Below are 21,047 nucleotides of genomic sequence, written 5' to 3'. Positions count from 1 at the left end.
TCTTTCAATTCCCACATTCAGGCTGTTTTGAGGCTGGTGGATTTCCCTCTCTAAAACTGCCTGTCTCTTCCCCTTCCCTCTCTACCACCACGATAACCACTACGATCCAAGCTCTTGTCATCCCCGGCCTAGATGGCTGTGCCATCTCTCCGTCTCCAACCGCTTGATCACACCCTACCCGAGAGCTACTCGGAGAAGCAGCGTGACTCAGTGGAAAGAGCATGGGCTTTGGAGCCAGAGGTCATAGGTTCAAATCCCGGCTCCGCCAATTGTCAGCTGTGTGACTTTGGGCAAGTCACTTCACTTCAATGTGCCTCAGTTACCTCACCTGTAAAATGAGGATTAAGACTGTGAGGCCCCCGTGGGACAACCTGATCACCCTGTAACCTCCCCAGTGCTTAGAACAGCACACATAGTAAGCGCTTAATAAATGCCATCATTATTATTTTTATTATTATTACCCTTTAAGTCACATTTCCTCCAGAACCTCTCCTCGATGGCATTTGCTTCCTCCAAAGCCAGAATCCCTGCGACTAACATTCCATCGCTTCTGCTCTTGTGTACCCTCAATGGCCTGGATCACTTCGGTAGACTCAATTTACAATCCCTACTACATAAAAGTCCAGATTCATTCATTCATTCATTCAATCGTATTTATTGAGCGCTTACTGCGTGCACAGCACTGTACTAAGCGCTTGGGAAGTCCAAGTCATATAGGTAATCCACTCCCGGCTCTCTATAATAATAATAATAATAATAATGATGGCATTTGTTAAGTGCTTACTATGTGCCAAGCACTGTTCTAAGCGCTGGGGAGGGATACAAGGTAATCTGGTTGTCCCACGGGGGGCTCACAGTCTTAATCCCCATTTTACAGATGAGGTAACTGAGGCACATTGAAGTGAAGTGACTTGCCTAAAGTCACACAGCTGACAATTAGCAGAGCCGGGATTTGAACCCATGACCTCTGACTCCAAAGCCCGTGCTCTTTCCACTGAGCCAAGCCGCTTCTCTACTCTCCCAAGTGCTTAGTTCAGTGCCCTGCACACAGTAACCACTCCACAAACACCACTGACTGATTGCTCTTCAGGGTAGGACTGAGTGGGAGGATGTTCTAGATGCCTCTGGTTGCAGATGCCAGCAGCCTGCAGACCTTCAATTAGGCTGTGAACTTGATGGATTCCACACCATTCCTAAATTTTGAACCCATCTAACAAATCCCTCTGGACTGTACGCTCCTCCCCTCTAGCCTATAAGCGCCTTGTGGGCAGGGAATGTGTGTATCAACTCTGGCTGCAATCCATCATTGGTAGATTGAGAAAATGAAGCCGCCCAGCTCATTAGCACAATTTTGAGTGAAGTGTCTAATAGAAAAATGTTGCACTCTAAAATCTACTTGTCTCTGGGAGAAAGCTCAGCTCTCTGCTATTTTACATACACAATGACACTACAGTATAATTCAGAATTCTTGAATTGGACGACTGCTCCTGCTAAAATAACATTTATTTTATGTTTTTAATTCTCCGGGCCCCTTAACGTCTACTCTCAAGTCTTCTTTTCTTCCTCGCCCCTCCGTTAGATCAAAGGGTTTCTTGAGGACAGTGCTCACGCCCTTTGCTTCGTGTTCCCCAAGAAGGTCATTGATTTCAACAAAGGAAATCTTTCTAGAGTCAGCAGCAGGGGTCCTTTCTGGGACCAGAAGAAAATCAGAGTGACTATTTAGCGTGTCTGGCAGACTACAGCTTAATTTGTCTCTCTCGACAACAGGAGTCTGTTGTGAAGGCTTAATACTCCTTCTGGCAGCAAGAGATTTATACCCCTTCTGTAGTTTAAATTGTGGGTTTTTTCCACACACAACAATAAAAATCTATCGATGCAGGCAAACACATAGCTTTCAAAACTGTTAACTACAGAACAACGATCTTAACTGTGCTCACTAAAGGAACAAGTTTACTGTATGAAAGCGAAGAGCATATTTTTTATGACTTGCTTACGGGGGTACTTACCAGTACCGGAACTTTGAGCCCAAGGTAAAATAATGTGCAAAAAAGTTCTTCTGAGGTGGAAGTGGTCTCTCCAAACGAAAGAACGTATGGTGCTCTACACAGGCTTTCCACAAATTCTTACATGCTCTGTAATTCACCATGTTGAATCCCAGTAATGTTTCTCTGGATTCGTGCTGATGGAAAAAAAAAGGGGAAGAAAAACACAGACTTGAGAAAAACATTGGGTCACAAATTCCAACCAAGTGAATATTATATTCATAATTTTTCAGCAACATTTAGCAGCCCAAACTTGGAGCTTCTTGCTCAGGCCAGACTCGGGTCAGGAAATGAACGAACTCATATTTTTCACCCCTGCCTGGAACTTTTACTTAGTCTAATGCGAGGGCAGGTAAGTCATATGCCTGCAAGCCTACTATGTTCAGATACTGTAAAATAGGATGGGGGGAAAAAACTCAACTTTGGGCCAATCAATTGCATTTATTGACCGCTTTAGTATGTGCAGAGCACTGTACTTAGAGCTTGGGAATGTATGATGTAACAGTGTTGGTAGACACGTTCCCTCCCACAGTGAATTTACAGTGTAGAGGGGGTTTACAAAAATCACACTCTGTAGTCCAGTGCCTTTAACGACTAATATAATAATGTTATGACAACTAATATGGGATGCCTCAGTTATCAAACACTACACTGAGAATAGACAACTAAGAAGTAGAAATAGAACTTCTCGACTTCTAGAATAGAACTTCTTGACTGTGAACCCATCCTTGGGTAGGGACCATACTTCCCAAGCGCTTAGTACAGTGCTCTGCACACAGTAAGTGCTCAATAAATACGACTGAATGAACAGTAGCTGCTGCTAATCAAAGGCCAGATCTCCTGGGTACTTAGGGAGTTCCAGATTGCAGATCCTGCTTTGGACATTTCTGTCCTACCTAGAAAGAACAGCTGTTGCCTTTCAATTGGGAAAGCTGATGACAGATGCCCCACAAAAGCTTGATTACAAAAACTATTCTATTTCTTTTATCAATTAAAATCTACATTTTAAAACAATACAACTAAGAAGTGGGCCAGGGGAGGGATAGTAAGCGAGAAGCTAATAATCTGCTAAAAAAAAAAAAAAAGGCTTCCACAAAATACTCAGCTATTTTGTTCTGCTGGCCTCGCGGATAAGCAATTTTATTTTGCTAGCTCGATCACGGGTATTTGAGTGCCAGTGTCCAGATCATTGTAATTAAAGCGTTTTGGAAAGTGCTCTAAAGGTAAGGAATTATCCCTGCCCTTATCTACTGTTCTGATAACTTCAATAAAAACAAATGGTTTCACAAGCCACGGGGACGGGCTAAAGGGTATTTTTCCAAAGTTGACTTATTTCTCGGGGATGGTGTAGGTGGAGCCGTAATTCTTACATGGCTGAGCAAATAAGGTGGGTGAGTGACGTGAAAAGTAGATGCGGATTAGAACAATAATTGAAAGTACCAAATAAATCCAAACTTCATAAAGGGAAAAAAAAGGTCACAACTAAAAAAATCAATGCCAAGGCACCAGAACATGAATTGTGAAGTCATGCGGCTAAAAATACATGGCACTTGAAACATATTTATATGTTAACAATATTTCCATTGAAACCAAAAAGTACACTCCTGAGATGTAAAGAAAACACTTCAAGTACAGAGCAGAATTTGATACTTCGATTTCCAAGGAAGTTAAAAGGAGCAGAAATAGCAAACATCACAAAGGGAATTAGATTAGCACGCGCAAACAGTCTATTTCAAACCACAGATACTATCTAGAGATGGGCCTAGCTCATTTAACTTCTTACCTACATTTCTTTCCATGTTCATGGCAAACAAAATGAAGAATTTACATGCCCTTGTGCCTCACTGGAAACCCAGTGACCCGGGGAATGGCCTCAAATGACTTCAGGGCCGCTTACGAAAAACATCTCTCAACAGTCAATTAGGGTTTCAAAACGTCTTACTTTTCGAAATTGTAAAAAGAACATAGTTGGCATTCATAAGATTCCCTGGTTCTCGGGATAAAAATAAATTAGCTTGGCTACACAAATTTTCAAAGTTAATCATTTCATCTTGTGTGTTCCAGCATCCGGAACCGTAGGCCGACTCGGCTTCCAAGTCTTTTCTTGGGGAGAGGCGGAAGGATCAGCCCTGGAAAACTTTGATCATCAAAGCGGAGACCAATCCATCAGGCAAGCATTGGTATTTTTACTGAATGCTTACAGTATGCAGAGCAGTAGACTAAGCCCTTGGGAGAGTACAACACAGTAAATAGAAACAATCTTTGCCCTTGGGCGGGAAACAACATGGGAGTCAGTGAGGACCTGGGTTCTAATTCCGATTCTTCCAAATATCTGTTGTGTGACCCTGGGCATTCCTCTTTCGACGCCTTTCGGGGTCACACCTGGACAGTTTCCAGTCCTCTACCAGTCTCGGCAACGGGACTGAGAGTCGAGCAGAGGTCTACCTATTTCATTCCTAGCTTGGCCAGTGGCTAGCGAGTGGAAGGCAATCTCCTGCAAGTCAAAACTCACCCATGCTGGGCAGCAGCGACATGGGAGAGAGTCGAGGGCGGAGTACCGAGTTTACTGCGGAAAGCGGCAGTGATAAACTGCTTCCATATTTTTACCAAGAAAACACTACGGATCCCACTACCAGAACAACTGCAGATGGACAGCGGGGAGTTCCAGGAGAGATGTGTCCATGGAGTCGCTATGGTTTGGAAACGATTCGACGGCATAAGACAAGACAAGACCCTGGGAAAGTCACTTAACTTTTCTGGGCCTCTGTTACTTCACCTGTAAAATGGGGATTAAGAGCCCCTTGTGCGACAGGGACTGTGTCCAACATGAATAACTTTTATTCACCTCAGAGCTCAGTACGGTGCGTGGAACATATTAAGCGCTTAACAAATGGCCTAAACATACAATACTGGTTCTCCCTCCTATTTAGACTGTCAGCCCCATGCAGGACAGGATCTGTGTCCAGCCCAATTAACTTGCATCTACCCCAGTGCTTACCACATGATAAGCGCTTAGCAAACAATAATGATGATGACGATAATAATAACTGTATTGGTTAAGGGCTTACTAGATGTCAAGCACTGTGCTAAGAGCTGGGGTAGATATAAAATAATCAGGTCCCATATGGGGCTCACAGTCTAAGTAGGAGGGAGAACAGGTATTGAATAATAATTTTAATAATAATTTTGGTATTTGTGAAGTGCTTACTGTGTGCAAAGCACTGTCATCATCATCAATCGTATTTATTGAGCGCTTACTATGTGCAGAGCACTGTACTAAGCGCTTGGGTAGTACAAATTGGCAACATATAGAGACAGTCCCTACCCAACAGTGGGCTCACAGTCTAAAAGGGGGAGACAGAGAACAAAACCAAACATACTAACAAAATAAAATAAATAGAATAGATATGTACAAGTAAAATAAATAAATAAATAAATAGAGTAATAAATATGTACAAACATATAAACATATATACAGGTGGTGTGGGGAAGGGAAGGAGGTAAGATGGGGAGGGAGAGGGGGACGAGGGGGAGAGGAAGGAAGGGGCTCAGTTTGGGAAGGCCTCCTGGAGGAGGTGAGCTCTCAGTAGGGCCTTGAAGGGAGAGCACTGGGATCCCCACTTTGCTCATTCATTAATTCATTCATTCAATCGTATTTATTGAGCGCTTACTGTGTGCAGAGCACTGTACTAAGTACTTGGGAAGTACAAGTCGGCAACGTATAGAGACGGTCCCTACCCAACAATGGGCTCACAGTCTAGAAGGGGGAGACAGAGAACAAAACAAAACATGTGAAACAGGTGTCATCAGAATAAATAGAAGTAAAGCTAGATGCACATCATTAAGACAATAAAATAGAATAGTAAATATATACAAGTAAAGTAGAGTAATAAATCTGTACAAACATATATACAGGTGCTGTGGGGAGGGAAAGGAGGGTAGGGCGGAGGGGATGGGGAGGGGGAGAGGAAGGAGGGGGCTCAGTCTGGGAAGGCCTCCTGGAGGAGGTGAGCTCCCTTCTAGACTGTGAGCCCGTTGTTGGGTAGGGATTGTCTCTATCTGTTGCCTGTATATATGTATATATGTTTGTACGTATTTATTACTCTATTTATTTATTTTATTTGTACATATTTATTCTATTTATTTTATTTTGTTAATATGTTTTGTTTTGTTGTCTGTCTCCCCCTCCTAGACTGTGAGCCCACTGTTGGGTAGGGACCGTCTCTAGATGTTGCCAACTTGTACTTTCCAAGCGCAGAGTACAGTGCTCTGCACACAGTAAGCGCTCAATAAATACGATTGAATGAATGAATGAATGAGCTCTCGGTAGGGCTTTGAAGGGAGGAAGAGAGCTAGCTTGGCGGATGTGCGGAGGGAGGGCATTCCAGGCCAGGGGGAGGACGTGGGCCGGGGGTCGATGGCGGGACAGGCGAGAACGAGGCACGGTGAGGAGGTTAGCGGCAGAGGAGCGGAGGGTGCGGGCTGGGCTGGAGAAGGAAAGAAGGGAGGTGAGGTAGGAGGGGGCGAGGTGATGGACAGCCTCCACTGCTCTCCCCGCCTTCAAAGTCCACCTAAAATCACATCTCCTCCCAGAGGCCCTCCCGCACTTAGCCCTCTTTTCTTTTTCAATTTGGGTCCCCCTTAAACACTTTGATACTCACCCCAGTCCCACACCACTTTCCTTATATTCTACTATTCCCCCTGTCTGGAAATGATTTTGAAGTCCATCTCACCAGTTGACTGTAAACTTTCTTGTGGGCAGGGATCGCCCCTCTTTCCTCTGCTCCTTCCTCTTCCCACTTCTCCTCTCATTCCCCCTCATATCTTAGAGACGCAGTGTGGCTCAGTAGAAAGAGCCCGGGCTTGGGAGTCAGAGGACATGGGTTCTAATCCTGCCTCTGCCACCTGCCTGCTGTGTGAACTTGGGCAAGTCACTTTAACTTCCCTGTGTCTCAGTTACCTCATCTGCAAAAAGGGGATTAAAAGTGTGATCCCCACAGGGGACAACCTGATTACCTACTGAGAGCTCACCTCCTCCAGGAGGCCTTCCCAGACTGAGCCCCCTCCTTCCTCTCCCCCTCCTCCCCCCTCCATCCCCCCGCCTTACCTCCTTCCCTTCCCCACAGTACCTGTATATATGTAGAGATGTTTGTACGGATTTATTACTCTATTTATTTATTTATTTTGCTTCTACATATCTATTCTATTTATTTTACTTTGTTAATATGTTTTGTTTTGTTCTCTGTCTCCCCCTTCTAGACCGTGAGCCCACTGTTGGGTAGGGACCCTTCTCTATATGTTGCCAACTTGTACTTCCCAAGCGCTTAGTACAGTGCTCTGCACACAGTAAACGCTCAATAAATACAATTGAATGAATGAATGAATTACCTTGTGTCTACCCCAGCGCTTAGAACAGTGCTTGGCACATAATAAGCGCTTAAGAAATACCATTATTATTATTATTATTATATCGCGTCTACCAATTCTATTACACTGTCCTTCCCAAGTGCTTAGTACAGTGATTTGCACACAAGAAGTGCTCAATACCACTGATTGAGCTTAGGGGGAACTGCTGGTATTCCGGTTAGGCTTCTAGTAAGAAGGAAATGGGTGTGGTATTTCTGTGGTGGCTGACCAAACGCTTAGTACGATGCATTATTGCACTCAGTAGGTGCTCAATAAATACCAAGACTGCTGTGCATCTGCCCCCGAGCACTAATGTCCATATCTGCAATTTATCTATGTATATTAATGAGAAGCAGCGTGGCTCAGTCGAAAGAGCACAGGCTTGGGAGTCAGAGGTCGTGGGTTCTAATCCCGACTCTGCCACTTGTCAGCTGTGTGACTTTGGGCAAGTCACTTCACTTCTCTGTGCCTCAGTTCCCTCATCTGGAAAATGGGGATGAAGACTATGAGCCCCACGTGGGACAACCTTGATTACCTTGTATCCCCCCAGTGCTTAGAACAGCGCTTGGCCCATAGCAAGCACTTAACTAATACCAACATTACTATTAGTGATGTCTTTCCCCTTCTAGATGATGAGGGAGATGGTAAGCTCATTGTGGGCAGGGAATGTGTCCCTTTATTGTTGCACTGTACCCTCCCAAGTGCTTAGTACAGTGCCCTGCACACAGTAAGCACTCAATAAGTGCGACCGAATGAATGCCCTTCAGCTGTGATAGCCCGGCTCCCCAGGTGAGGAGTGTGTCTATTCTATTTATTTTATTTTGTTAATATGTTTTGTTTTGGTCTCTGTCTCCCCTTCTAGACTGTGAGCCCACTGTTGGGTAGGGACCGTCTCTAGATGTTGCCAACTTGTACTTCCCAAGCGCTTAGTACAGTGCTCTGCACACAGTAAGCGCTTAATAAATATGATTGATTGATTGATTGTTGGGCAGAGGACTGGGGGACTGCTCTAGCCGATGCCTCCCAGGCCCAGTTTAGGAGGAAGGGGCCATTTATTCATTCAATTGTATTTATTGAGCGCTTACTGTGTGCAGAGCACTGTACTAAGCGCTTGGGAAGTACAATAATGAATAAATCATAAGTAAATTATAATGATAATAACGATGGTATTTGTTAAGTGCCTACTATGTGCCAAGCAGGATACTAAGCACTGGGGAAGATACAAGTCAATTTATGACACATAACAGCTGCAGTGGCAATCGTGCCTCTGTTTAAACAATAATCAGTGGAATTTGAGTGCTTATTGTGTGCAGAGCACCGTACTAAGCGCTTGGGAGAGTTGGCAGACATGTTCCCTGCCCATCGGGGGGCTTACAGTCTAGATCTGATCCCACAGCCTAGTGCAAAGGAATTCAAAAATAATGCACCTGCCCACTCTCATGTCCTCCAAGCTGGGGGGTGTCCATTAAGCTCCCAGTTCACCACTACTGGCATGGTCTCTGCACTGAAAACAGGGGAGGTGATTCAGGCCAGTACCTGTCAGTGGCTGCAGTGTGGCTCAGTGGATAGAGCCCAGGCCTGGGAGTCGGAAGGATCTGGGTTCTAATCCCAGCTCTGCTACATGTCTGCTGTATGACCTTGGGCAAGTCATTTTACTTCTCCTTGCCTATTACCCCATCTGGAAAATGGGAATTAAGCGTGTGAGCCTTATGTGGGACAGGGACTGTGTCCAACCTAATTAACTTGTGTCCACTCCAGCGCTTAGGGGAAGTAGTGTGGCTCAATGGAAAGAGCGCAGGCTTGGGAGTCAGAGGTCATGGGTTCAAATCTCGGCTCCGCCACTTGTCAGCTGTGTGACCTTGGGCAAGCCACTTAACTTCTCTGTGCCTCAGTTACCTCATCTGTAAAATGGGGATTAAGACTGTGAGCCCCAGGAGGGACAACCTGATGACCTTGTATCCCCCCCAGTGCTTAGAATAGTGCTTTGCACACAGCAAGCACTTAAATACCACCATCATCATTATTATTATTATTATTAGAACACACAGGAAATGCTTAACAAGTACCATAATTATTATTATTATAGAATCCATGTGGTGATCTGCACTGGCCCACAAGTTTTTTGCCTGGTATGTAAGCCAAAATACAAGGTAACTAAACACAACTAAAAGTCAATCTTCATCAAATCACCCTCATTATCAAAAGTATAGGTCTCTACTGATGATAAGTGGAATACATTCATTCATGCATTCAATCGTATTTATTGAGTGCTTACAGTGTGCAGAGCACTGTACTAAGCGCTTGGGAAGCACAAGTTGGCAACATATAGAGACGGTCTCTATCCAACAGTGGGCATATTTAGCTTTCAGGACATCTGTAATTAAAAATATGAACGATGATCAATGCTCGTTAATGTCCGTCTCCCCTTCTAGACTGTAAGCTCGTTGTGGACAGGGAATGTGTCTATTTCATTGTTACACTGTACTCTCCCAAGTACTTTGTATAGTGCTCTGCACACAGTAAGTGCTCAATAAGTACAATTTACTGACTGACAGTAGTTTAATGAGCTGGAGGTCTGTGACAGCAGGTGTACTGAACAGCAGACTGTGCCATGAAAAAGACATTAGCACGACTCAAAATGCTTTCAAACAACTCTATTTAAAAGAGTGTTACTAAATCCTGCAACGACATTTTGGAGAAAAACATGCCCAGATGTTAAAAATCAACAATCCCTTGAACAGAGCTGTGTGTTCTCTGGTAGAGAAGCACACAAAAGTCCAGGGAATTACAAGGTTCAAAAAAGTCACACAGGAAGCCTAATAGACCTGAGACAGGAACAACAACAACAAAAAAACAGTTACTATTTTTTAAAAAAAGGTTTAAACATCTTTGGATGAGAGAAGCACAATTTCTTCATTTGGCTTAGTGATAATAATGTAACAATTTAAAGTGTATAAGTCATTTAGTTAAGAGACATTGAACTTTGTAAAATCATCAGTGTGATGAAGCAGTGTGGCTCAATGGAAAGAGCCCGGGCTTTGGAGTCAGAGGTCATGGGTTCGAATCCCAGCTCTGCCAACTGTCAGCTGGGTGACTTTGGGCAAGTCACTTCACTTCTCTGTGCCTCAGTTACCTCATCTGTAAAATGGGGATTAAGACTGTGAGCCCCCTGTGGGACAACCTGATCACCCTGTAACCTCCCCAGCGCTTGGAACAGTGCTTTGCACATAGTAAGCACTTAATAAATGCCATTATTATTATTACCCTTTTTAAAAAACTGTTTCTCCACATGCAATCCAACATAAATCAAACATGTTCAACCAAACCATCCCATTAATCTGTAGATTAAGTAAAAGAATCATATTAAGTGCTTACTGTGTGCAGAGCAACCACTGGCTTGCTGTGAGACCTGAGAAAAGTCACTTATCATCTCTGTGTGGAAATTTCTGTAAAATGGAAGTTAAATCCTTCTCCCTCCTACTGCAGTGTGGACAAAGGCTTGTCTCCAAGCTAACTTGTATCTACCCCAGTGCTTGAACAGAGCTTGGCACGTAGTAAGCATTTAACAAGTACCATGATGATTATTACTGTTACTTCTACGACTGTGAGCCGGCGGTGGACAGGGAACCAGCCTACCAACTCTAACGTATAGTATTCATTCATTCATTCATTCAATCGTATTTATTGAGCACTTACTGTGTGCAGAGCACTATACTAAGCGCTTGGGAAGCACAAGTTGGCAACACCTAGAGACGGTCCCTACCCGACAGCGGGCTCACAGTCTAGAAGGGGGAGACGGCCAACAAAACAAAACATATGAACAAAATAAAATAAATAGAATAGTCAATATGTACTCTCTCAAGCGCTCAGTACAGGGCTCTGCACACGGTAATCAATCGTATTTAATCAATCGTATTTATTGAGCGCTTACTATGTGCAGAGCACTGTTCTAAGCGCTTGGGAAGTACAAGTTGGCAACATATAGAGACGGTCCCTACCCAACAGTGAGCCCACTTCTAGACTGTGAGTCCACTGTTGGGTAGGGACTGTCTCTATATGTTGCCAACTTGTACTTCCCAAGCGCTTAGTACAGTGCTCTGGACACAGTAAGCGCTCAATAAATACGATTGATGATGAACAGTGGGCTCACAGTCTAGAAGATAAGCCCTCCATTATTACCATTGATGATTATTACTCTATTTGTAGCTATTCACTAAGGTCTCTATCACTTGACAACCTCTTATCTACAGTATCTAGGGTTTCTAAAGTTGAGTCTAATGAGTCACTTCAATATTTTGACACTTACTTAGTATATACCTAGGGTCCTGAACCTATACAACCAGAACCCGCCACACAGAGGAAGTCACGGGGTTCAATCCATCTCTCCTTCTGCTAGACTAGTCCATGTCTAACTCCGAAGGACAAAGAGCAATGAGATGGGAATTAGGAAAGGTTGGCTACAAGGTGCTTCTTATCAGTTTGCCCAACACAATTTATGTAGGAAATTCTTCCGGCCAACGTTCGGATGAATTTGATTTATTATTTTAATGTGGAACGAAAGACGAGGATAAAAAATTAACAAATGCTACGGGAGAGTCGACTTCAAAGAGGTCTCTAATGAAGGACCTTGAGATGAACCTCCTAATTTAAACTTTCAAATCACTTCTGGCCCGGAATGCTCTGGTGGGCACTACACAACTGCTCTTCATGAAAATGTAATTTAGAAGAGTAGGAAAGCACGTTTACTGTAGAAATGGTGTCGGCCCCCCGCCTCCAAGGACCCGCCTTTTGTTTTCATTTGACTCAGTGTTTAAGATCGGTACTCACCAATTCTTTTCTAAGTTGAATAAAAAACTGCTTGCACTTAAAAGAAATTTTTACAATCTTCAACCTAGATGAAAAAAAAAACAAAATAAAATCAGGATATTTAAAATAAAGTTTAATGCACATTAAAGCTGTAGTAATACGGTAAATAGAAAAAAATCCAATAAGGCACGGAAAAAGCAAAGAATGTAGATTCAAAAGTGGCATTACCTAAGAAAAATTCCAAGCAAAAAAGGTTTTCTGGTCAAACTTTTCTTTCGGGTTTACGGTGTAAAACACAGAAAAAGAAAACGCTTGTTTTCTAATCCCCAAAATAAGGCTGGGGCATTTAGTTTGACATGACAACACTTAAGAACAGTGCTTTGCACATAGTAAGCGCTTAATAAATGCCATTATTATTATTATTATTATTAATAATAACACCACCACCACCACCACCACCTTAATGTCATCAATACATTTGCCTGGAATATTTATCATTAACAACCAATTCTTCATTCATTCCATCGTATTTATTGAGCGCTTACTGTGTGCGGAGCACTGTACTAAGCGCTTGGGAAGTACAAGTTGGCAACATATAGAGACGGTCCCTACCCAACAACGGGCTCACATTTTCTAATCATCTGTTTCATTCTTCAGTCTCCCCTCTTCATGCCAGTCCGAATACATTTCCAAACTACGTGTTTTTAGAACTACTCAAGCAAACCCCACCGGCACCAGGTAGTGTTTCTCAACGTCACGGCAGGAACAATTTAGAATGGAAATGCTAATATTCCCGAGTCACAAGAATTCTAAGACTACTTTTACAATTATTTACAGTCAAGCTCTTAAAACCATGAACTACTTTACTAATGATTTCTTCTGAATAACAGTCCCGAAGAAAGCCAATATCTGTGTCATTTCAGCCATTTACACGGAACGTGGAGTCGGCGATTATATCCTGCACCCGGTGTCCAAACTGATTTTATCACGGTGATTCTAACTTTAGTTCTTGTGTCACATGGCCTTGCTCACTCAAGAAGTTGGCTGCCCTTCCCAAAGGGCAGTTCTCAGAAATTCATGTAGGAGGGCTGAGGGAGAAGTCCATACTGGGAAGCGGTTTCACTACATTTAAAGACAGCCTCCTCTTTTCTATCCCTAAGGCCATTATATGTTGCCAATTTGTACTTCCCAAGCGCTTAGTACAGTGCTCTGCACATAGTAAGCACTCAGTAAATACGATTGATGATTTTCCTTACACAGAGGCAGATTCCAGCTCTGGGTCCTTGATCTAATAAACTCTGTGGATCCTACCAGAAAAAAAAAAAATAGCATACCCACAACTGCCAGTTAAAGATTGTATGACAGAACAAAGAGCTAATACTACTGTTGAGTGATTAGAGTGACCTAATTATTTTTTTAAAAAACATCTTTATCAACTTTATCAACTGGGGAGAAACCATTCGGACAAAAAACAATGTTCTCTCCTTTAGGAACAGAGTGAAAGGAACAGGCTGATCCACTTTACCGCTGGGGTCACCAATTTGTATAAATGGAATATGGAGAGAAATCTTTCACTCTCAGCTAAACTTAATTACACATAGGGCATTCCGAACAATGAAACGGAGGACCAGTTAATGCATTATCTCCTAATTCTTTTTTGCTTTTATAAAAATGGAAATTTAAATAAAATCATATTTGGCTACAAGACATATTCTCACTGCTCTGTCAGACATCCTGCTTTCAATGAGTTCACTGCATATCAAATGACGCATCTGAATTTTTACAGTTAGTTCATTACAACTCATCCTTCTGTCTTCTCAAGATCATTCGGTGATGGTTTTCCTGCTCTAATATGAAGCCCTATCTCTTCTGCGGCTTTTCACAGAAGAAAGCTATGTTGTTTCTTCTGAAATACGGATTTAAAAGATATAACTGTTCAAATACTACCATTTCCATCCTCTAGATAGACAAGGCTTATCTAATGTTGTTCATATATGACATAGACAGAGTCTTCTTTGGGATAAACATCAAAAATAGTCTAAGAGGGCAGACACAGGGAGGCTGCTCTTTTAACTGATGCTCTTTTAACTTTGTTAATGATGTGCATGTAGCTTTATTTCTATTTGTTCTGATGACTTGACACCTGTCCGCATGTTTTGTTTTGTTGTCTGTCTCCTCCTTCTAGACTGTGAGCCCGTTGTTGGGTAGGGACCGTCTCTATCTGTTGCCGACTTGTACTTCCCAACTGCTTAGTCCAGTGCTCTGCACACAATAAGCGCTTAATAAATACGATTGAATGAATTAACTGCGGTTTCTCAGGGCTCCACCGAGAAAGCAGCAGGACTCGATTCCGGTCCCAAGAACATCAGCAGCCTGGGCTGTTTATTCTAAAAAGGGTTTCAGCCCATCCAACTGTCACACCATTTACTTGTTTATGACAGAAGATCCAGAGCAGAATTTAAGGGATTTCAATTCCTGGAGGAGACTATTTCAGATAACACTGCAATTAAAATGAAAAATATGTAGCCTATACCACAGAATCACATACGACAGCTACTGTACTCTCCCAAGTACCTAGAACAAGAGCTTAGCACCAAGTAAATGCTCAATAAATTCCACTAACTGATTTCACTGAAACTAAAGCAGCTAGGGCTAGGGGAAAGCGTACGGGCCTGGAGGTCCTAATAGTCATTCATTCAGTCGTATTTATTGAGCACTTACTGTGTGCAGAGCACTGTACTAAGCGCTTGGGAAGTACAAGTTGGCAACACACAGAGACGGTCCCTACCCGACAGTGGGCTCACAGTCTAGAAGGGGGAGAGTCTAACAGAGGAGAAAGACATAAAAATATGTACAAATAATGGAATCTGTATCACTGATTGTAATAATAATAATAATGATGGCATTCATTAAGCGCTTACTATGTGCAAAGCACTGTTCTAAGCACTGGGCAGATACAAGGTAATCAGGTTGCCCCACGGGGGGCTCACAGTCTTCATCCCCATTTTCCAGATGAGGTAACTGAGGAACAGAGAAGTGAAGTGACCTGCCCAAAGTCACCCAGCTGACAATTGACGGAGCTGGGATTTGAACCCATGACCTCTGACTCCAAAGCCCGGGCTCTTTCCACTGAGCCACGCTGCTTTTCGATTGTACAGTCGAATAAACACATATGTGAGCCCCTTCTAGACTGTGAGCCCACTGTTGGTAGGGACCGTCTCTATATATTGCCAACTTGTACTTCCCAAGTGCTTAGTACAGTGCTCTGCACACGGTAAGTGCTCAATAAATACGACTGAATGAATGAATGAATATGTGACAAAGTGCGGAGAATGGGCATCAATCAATAACCATGCAAGTACCAAATAATAGAGAAGCAGCATGGCTCAGTGGGAAGAGCTTGGGCTTTGGAGTCAGAGGTCATGGGTTCATGGGTTCAAATCCCAGCTCTGCCAATTGTCAGCTGTGTAACTTTGGGCAAGTCACTTAACTTCTCTGTGCCTCAGTTACCTCATCTGTAAAATGGGGATTAAGATTGTGAGCCCCCCGTGGGACAACCTGATCACCTTGTAATCTCTCCAGCACTTAGAACAGTGCTTTGCACATAGTAAGCACTTAATAAATGCCATTATTATTATTATTATTATTATTATTATTATTACCAGACGGAAGTGGCTGTCTATGGAAGTGGGGGCCATCAATCAATCATATTTATTGAGCGCTTACTGTGCGCTCAGTCATGGCCATGACTGAGGAGGGGCTTGGAGGAGGGAATCATTTAGGGAAGGTTGGCTGGAGGAGTTGGAATTTTCGGAGGGCTCTCAAAGAAGCCGAGGGCTGAGGTGGGGTGGGTTTTGGCGAGGGAAGGAGTCCCTGGCTGAAAGATCAGTGTGAGAGAAGCAGCTTGGTAGCGTGGACAGAGCCCGGCCCTGGGAGACAGGAGGTCACGGGTTCTAATTCCGGCTCCACCACTTGCCTGCTCTGTGGTCTTGAACAAGTCACTTCACTTTCTGTGTGCCTCAGTTACCTCATCTGAGACTATGAGCCCCACGTGGGACAGGGACTCTGTCCAACCCCATTTGCCTGTATCCACCCCAGCGATCAGTATAGTGCTTGGCACATAGTAAGCATTTAGCAAATGCCATTATTATTATTATTATTATTATTATTATTATTATTATTATTGTTATTATGGGGTGAAGGTGGGAGGGTTGAGCTCAGGGTAAGGTCACGAGGGGAACTGGACTGAGACTTAGCCCCCTCCTTCCTCTCCCCCTCCTCCCTGCCTTACCTCCTTCCCCTCCCCACAGCACCTGTATATATGTTTGTACAGATTTATTATTCTATTTATTTATTTTACTTGTACATATTTATTCTATTTATTTAATTTTGTTAATATGTTTTGTTTTGTTGTCTGTCTCCCCCTTCTAGACTGTGAGCCCGCTGTTGGGTAGGGACCGTCTCTATATGTTGCCAACTTGTACTCCCCAAGCGCTTAGTACAGTGCTCTGCACACAGTAAGTGCTCAATAAATACGATTGAATGAATGAATGGATGAACTGGAGAGAAAGAAAGTGAAAGCCAGGGAGACGTCACTCTGACTTGCTGCCTCTACTTATCTTCCTTTCCAGCCCCCCTGTGGCTCAGTGGAAAGAGCCCAGGCTTTGGAGTCAGAGGTCATGGGTTCAAATCCAGGCTCTGCCAATTGTCAGCTGTATGACTTTGGGCAAGTCACTTAATTTCTCTGGGCCTCAGTTACCTCATCTGTAAAATGGGGATTAAGACTGTGAGCCCCCTGTGGGACAACCTGATCACCTTGTAACCTCCCGAGTGCTTAGAACATTGCTTTGCACACAGTAAGCACTTAATGAATGCCATTATTATTATTATTACTTAGATATCTGTATTTATTTATGTATATTAATGTCTGCCTCCCCCTCTAGACTGAAAGTTTGTTGTGGGAAGGGAATGTGTCTGTTTGTTGTTATACTGAACTCTCCAAGTGCTCTCCCCCTTCTAGACTGTGAGCCCACTGTTGGGTAGGGACCGTCTCTATATGTTGCCAACCTGTACTTCCCCAGCGCTTAGTACAGTGCTCTGCACACAGTAAGCACTCAATAAATATGATTGATTGACTGATTGATTAGTACAGTGCTCTGCACAGAGTGAGTGCTCAATAAATGATTGAATGAAGCAGGATGTATGGGCAGAGAGCCTTGAAATCAAATGTAAGGTGCCTGCATTTAATCATCAATGGTACTTAATGGGCACTTACTGTGTGCAGACCACTTGGGAGAGTACCACACGACAGAAATGATAGACACATTCCCTGCCCAAGAAAAGCTTACAGTGTAGAGGAGGAGAAGGATAAAAATAGAAATAAATTATTTTATTATGTTATTTCTATAATTTATAGCTATGTCCATTAAATCTGATCTAAAGTCTGCATTTAAATGACATGAGCTCTAACCACCTCCTCTATCTAATGTTCCTGTCGCACTGTGAAAATCATTTCCCACGGTGCTGTGTCACTGGAGAGCAATGAAATATACCCACTAGCTTCTAATGGCATTTTAGATCATCCCCAAATTTTACTGATTTCCGGTATACTGTTTGCTCACTAAAATGGCCTCATAAAATACAGATGTTGTGCTTATCAGCGCTCAAGGGAGAATAGTCAAGATTATAATGTTAAAGCAGAATATGAGCATCAAAATTTTTGTCTTTCTACCCACATCACATAAAGAAATGAACACATCCCAACTGCTCAGTACAGCGCTCGGCAATCAATCAATCAATCAATCAATTGTATTTATTGAGCGCTTACTGTGTGCAGAGCACTGTACTAAGCGCTTGGGAAGTACAAGTTGGCAACATATAGAGACAGTCCCTACCCAACAGTGGGCTCACAGTCTAAAAGGGGGAGACAGAGAACAAAACCAAACATACTAACAAAATAAAATAAACAGAATAGATATGTACAAGTAAAATAAATTAAAAAATAAATAGAGTAATAAATATGTACAAACATATATACATATATACAGGTGCTGTGGGGAAGGGAAGGGAAGGGAGGTAAGATGGGGGGATGGAGAGGGGGACAGGGGGAGAGGAAGGAAGAGAATAAACATTCAATAAATATTAATACAGTGCTCCGCACACAGTAAGAGCTCAATAAATACACTTGAATGAAAAGGAATATTATCAATAGATTTTAATATTCAAATTAGGATGGCCACGCCCCTGAATCACTGAGACTGGTTCCTTATTCCAATTGCGTATGGATAACAATAATGATGGCATTTATTAAGCGCTTACTATGTGCAAAGCACTGTTCTAAGCGCTGGGGAGGTTACAAGGTGATCAGGTTGTCCCACGGGGGGCTCACAGTCTTAAACCCCATTTTACAGATGAGGTAACTGAGGCGCAGAGAAGTTAAGTGACTTGCCCAAAGTCACACAGCTGACAATTGGCTTTTAGACTGTGAGCCCACTGTTGGGTAGGGACCATCTCTATATGTTGCCAACTTGTAATAATAATAATAATAATAATAATAATGATGGCATTTATTAAGTGCTTACTATGTGCAAAGCACTGTTCTAAGCGCTGGGGAGGTTACAAGGTGATCAGGTTGTCCCACGGGGGGCTCACAGTTTTAATCCCCATTTTACAGATGAGGTAACTGAGGCCCAGAGAAGTGAAGTGACTTGCCCAAAGTCACATGGCTGACAATTGGTGGAGCTGGGGCTTGAACCCATGACCTCCGACTCCAAAGCCTGGGCTCCTTCCACTGAGCCACGCTGCTTCTCTATGGAGAACTTGGAACTTCTCTATGGAACTTGTACTTCCCAAGCGCTTAGTGCAGTGCTCTGCACACAGTAAGCGCTCAATAAATACGATTGAATTGGCGGAGCTGGGATTTGAACCCATGACTTCTGACTCCAAAGCCCGTGCTCTTTCCACTGAGCCACGCTGCTTCTCTAAGGAGGCAGAACAAACCCAAGTAAGGCAATTTCAATATTACAAAGGGTACATAGAAAGAGAAAGCACGTTTTAAAGAGCGGACCGTAATCACTGTGAATGCTACATCGCTACATTCACTCGAGTCGTAACATCTACTTCCCAAAAGAAAGTTTTAATAATTCTAAATAATAATTCTAACTAATTCTAATTAATAATTCTTTAACACTGGGAGGGAAAGGCAAACCACAGGGCCAAGGGGTAGTGGCATGGCCTGGGGAAGCAGCATGGCCTAGTGGAAAAAGCACAGGCTGAGGATCCAGAACCCTTGGTTCCACCACTTCCCCACTGTGAGACCTTGGGCAAGTCATTCACTTCTCTGGGTATCAGCAACCTATTCTGGAAAATGGGGATTAAACCCTACCCCACTCCTAGTTAGACATGGAGCCCCATTTGGGACAGGGAGTGTGCCTGACCTTCACTTGTATCTATTAACTTAGAAGAGTGCTCGATACATAATAAGCACTCAGTAAGGTGCATCCTTGTATCATTCATTCATTCATTCATTCATTCATTCAATCGTATTTATTGAGAGCTTACTGTGTACACAGCACTGTACTAAGCGCTTGGGAAGTACAAGTTGGCAACGTATAGAGACGGTCCCTACCCAACAGTGGGCTCACAGTCTAGAAGGGGGAGACAGACAACAAAACATAGTAACAAAATAAAATAAATAGAATAAATATGTACAAATAAAATAAATTAATAAACAGAGTAATAAATATGTACAAACATACGTACATATATACAGGTGCTCTGGGGAAGGGAAGGAGGTAAGGCTGGGGGGGATGGGGGGGGATAGAGAGGGGGAGGAGGGGGAAAGTCTCTAGGTAAAGATACTAGGTATCCCCATTTATAATTTTTTGAAGTGGATTTCAAATATGTAGTGAGACAGTTTTAATATATTGTATCAGGTAAGCATAAAACATACCTGGTACAATCACTTCTGTCCTCAGGAAACTCACTATAACATGAGACGTTCCCAGTACAGTGCTCTTCACACAGAAAGTGCTCAATGAATACCACTGATGATGAAATAGGGCAACTTTGTTGGGTAGGGACCGTCTCTATATGTTGCTGATTTGTACTTCCCAAGCACTTAGTACGGTGCTCCGCACACAGTAAGCGCTCAATAAATATGATTGATTGAATGAATGAATGAATAAATATCAAAATAATAACCTAGAGTGCAATTTTTATTACCATGTGATTCTGGCCGACTCGTGGACAAAAAGAACACAACTTTATTGAAGCCTCCCATCGTAGAAGTAGTAATAAGAGTGTTTATTAAGTGCCTACTATGTGCAAAGCATTGTGCTTCCCCCTTCTAGATTGTGAGCCCGTTGTTGGGTAGGGACTGTATCTATATGTTGCTGACTTCCTACAGTGCTCTGCACACAGAAAGCGCTTAATAAATACGATTGAATGAATGAATGAATGAATGATAAGCATAGGACGGAATACATAGAGTGAATTAAGACACGGTCCCTGTCCCATGAGGGCCATTTTTTAAAAATTACATTTGTTAAGCGCTTACTATATGCTAGGCCCTGTTCTAGATACGAGCTAATCAGGTTGGACACAGTCCCTGCCCCACATAGGGCTCACAGTCTTAATTCCCATTTTACAGATGAACTGAGGCACAGAGAAGTGAAGTGACCTGCCCAAGGTCACACATCAGATAAATGGAGGAGCGGGGATTGGAACCCAGGTACGTGCGAAGGAAAAAAAATTCTTTCTTCTCACTAGTCACGTTTCTCATTAGCGAGTGTA

General features: G+C 43.0%; 1 protein-coding gene across 2 annotated transcripts in view; it reads right to left on the bottom strand.

Moving 5' to 3' along the window:
- The window catches only part of PTPN4 (protein tyrosine phosphatase non-receptor type 4), a 246,725-nt gene that overhangs the window by 111,026 nt on the left and 114,652 nt on the right, over positions 1–21,047 (bottom strand). For both annotated transcript variants that reach the window (XM_038743503.1, XM_038743495.1), the window contains exons 10-11: positions 12,276–12,339; positions 2,007–2,179 (exon numbers count right to left, since the gene is read on the bottom strand). In XM_038743503.1, coding sequence (XP_038599431.1) covers positions 2,007–2,179; positions 12,276–12,339 — 237 coding nt within the window. The remainder of the gene's footprint in view (positions 1–2,006; positions 2,180–12,275; positions 12,340–21,047) is intronic.

This window comes from Tachyglossus aculeatus, chromosome 1 (genome assembly GCF_015852505.1).
Source record: "Tachyglossus aculeatus isolate mTacAcu1 chromosome 1, mTacAcu1.pri, whole genome shotgun sequence".
In the NCBI taxonomy this organism is placed as follows: domain Eukaryota; kingdom Metazoa; phylum Chordata; class Mammalia; order Monotremata; family Tachyglossidae; genus Tachyglossus; species Tachyglossus aculeatus.
Note: the sequence above shows the minus strand (reverse complement) of the source record. Positions and strands in the feature narration are given on the sequence as shown.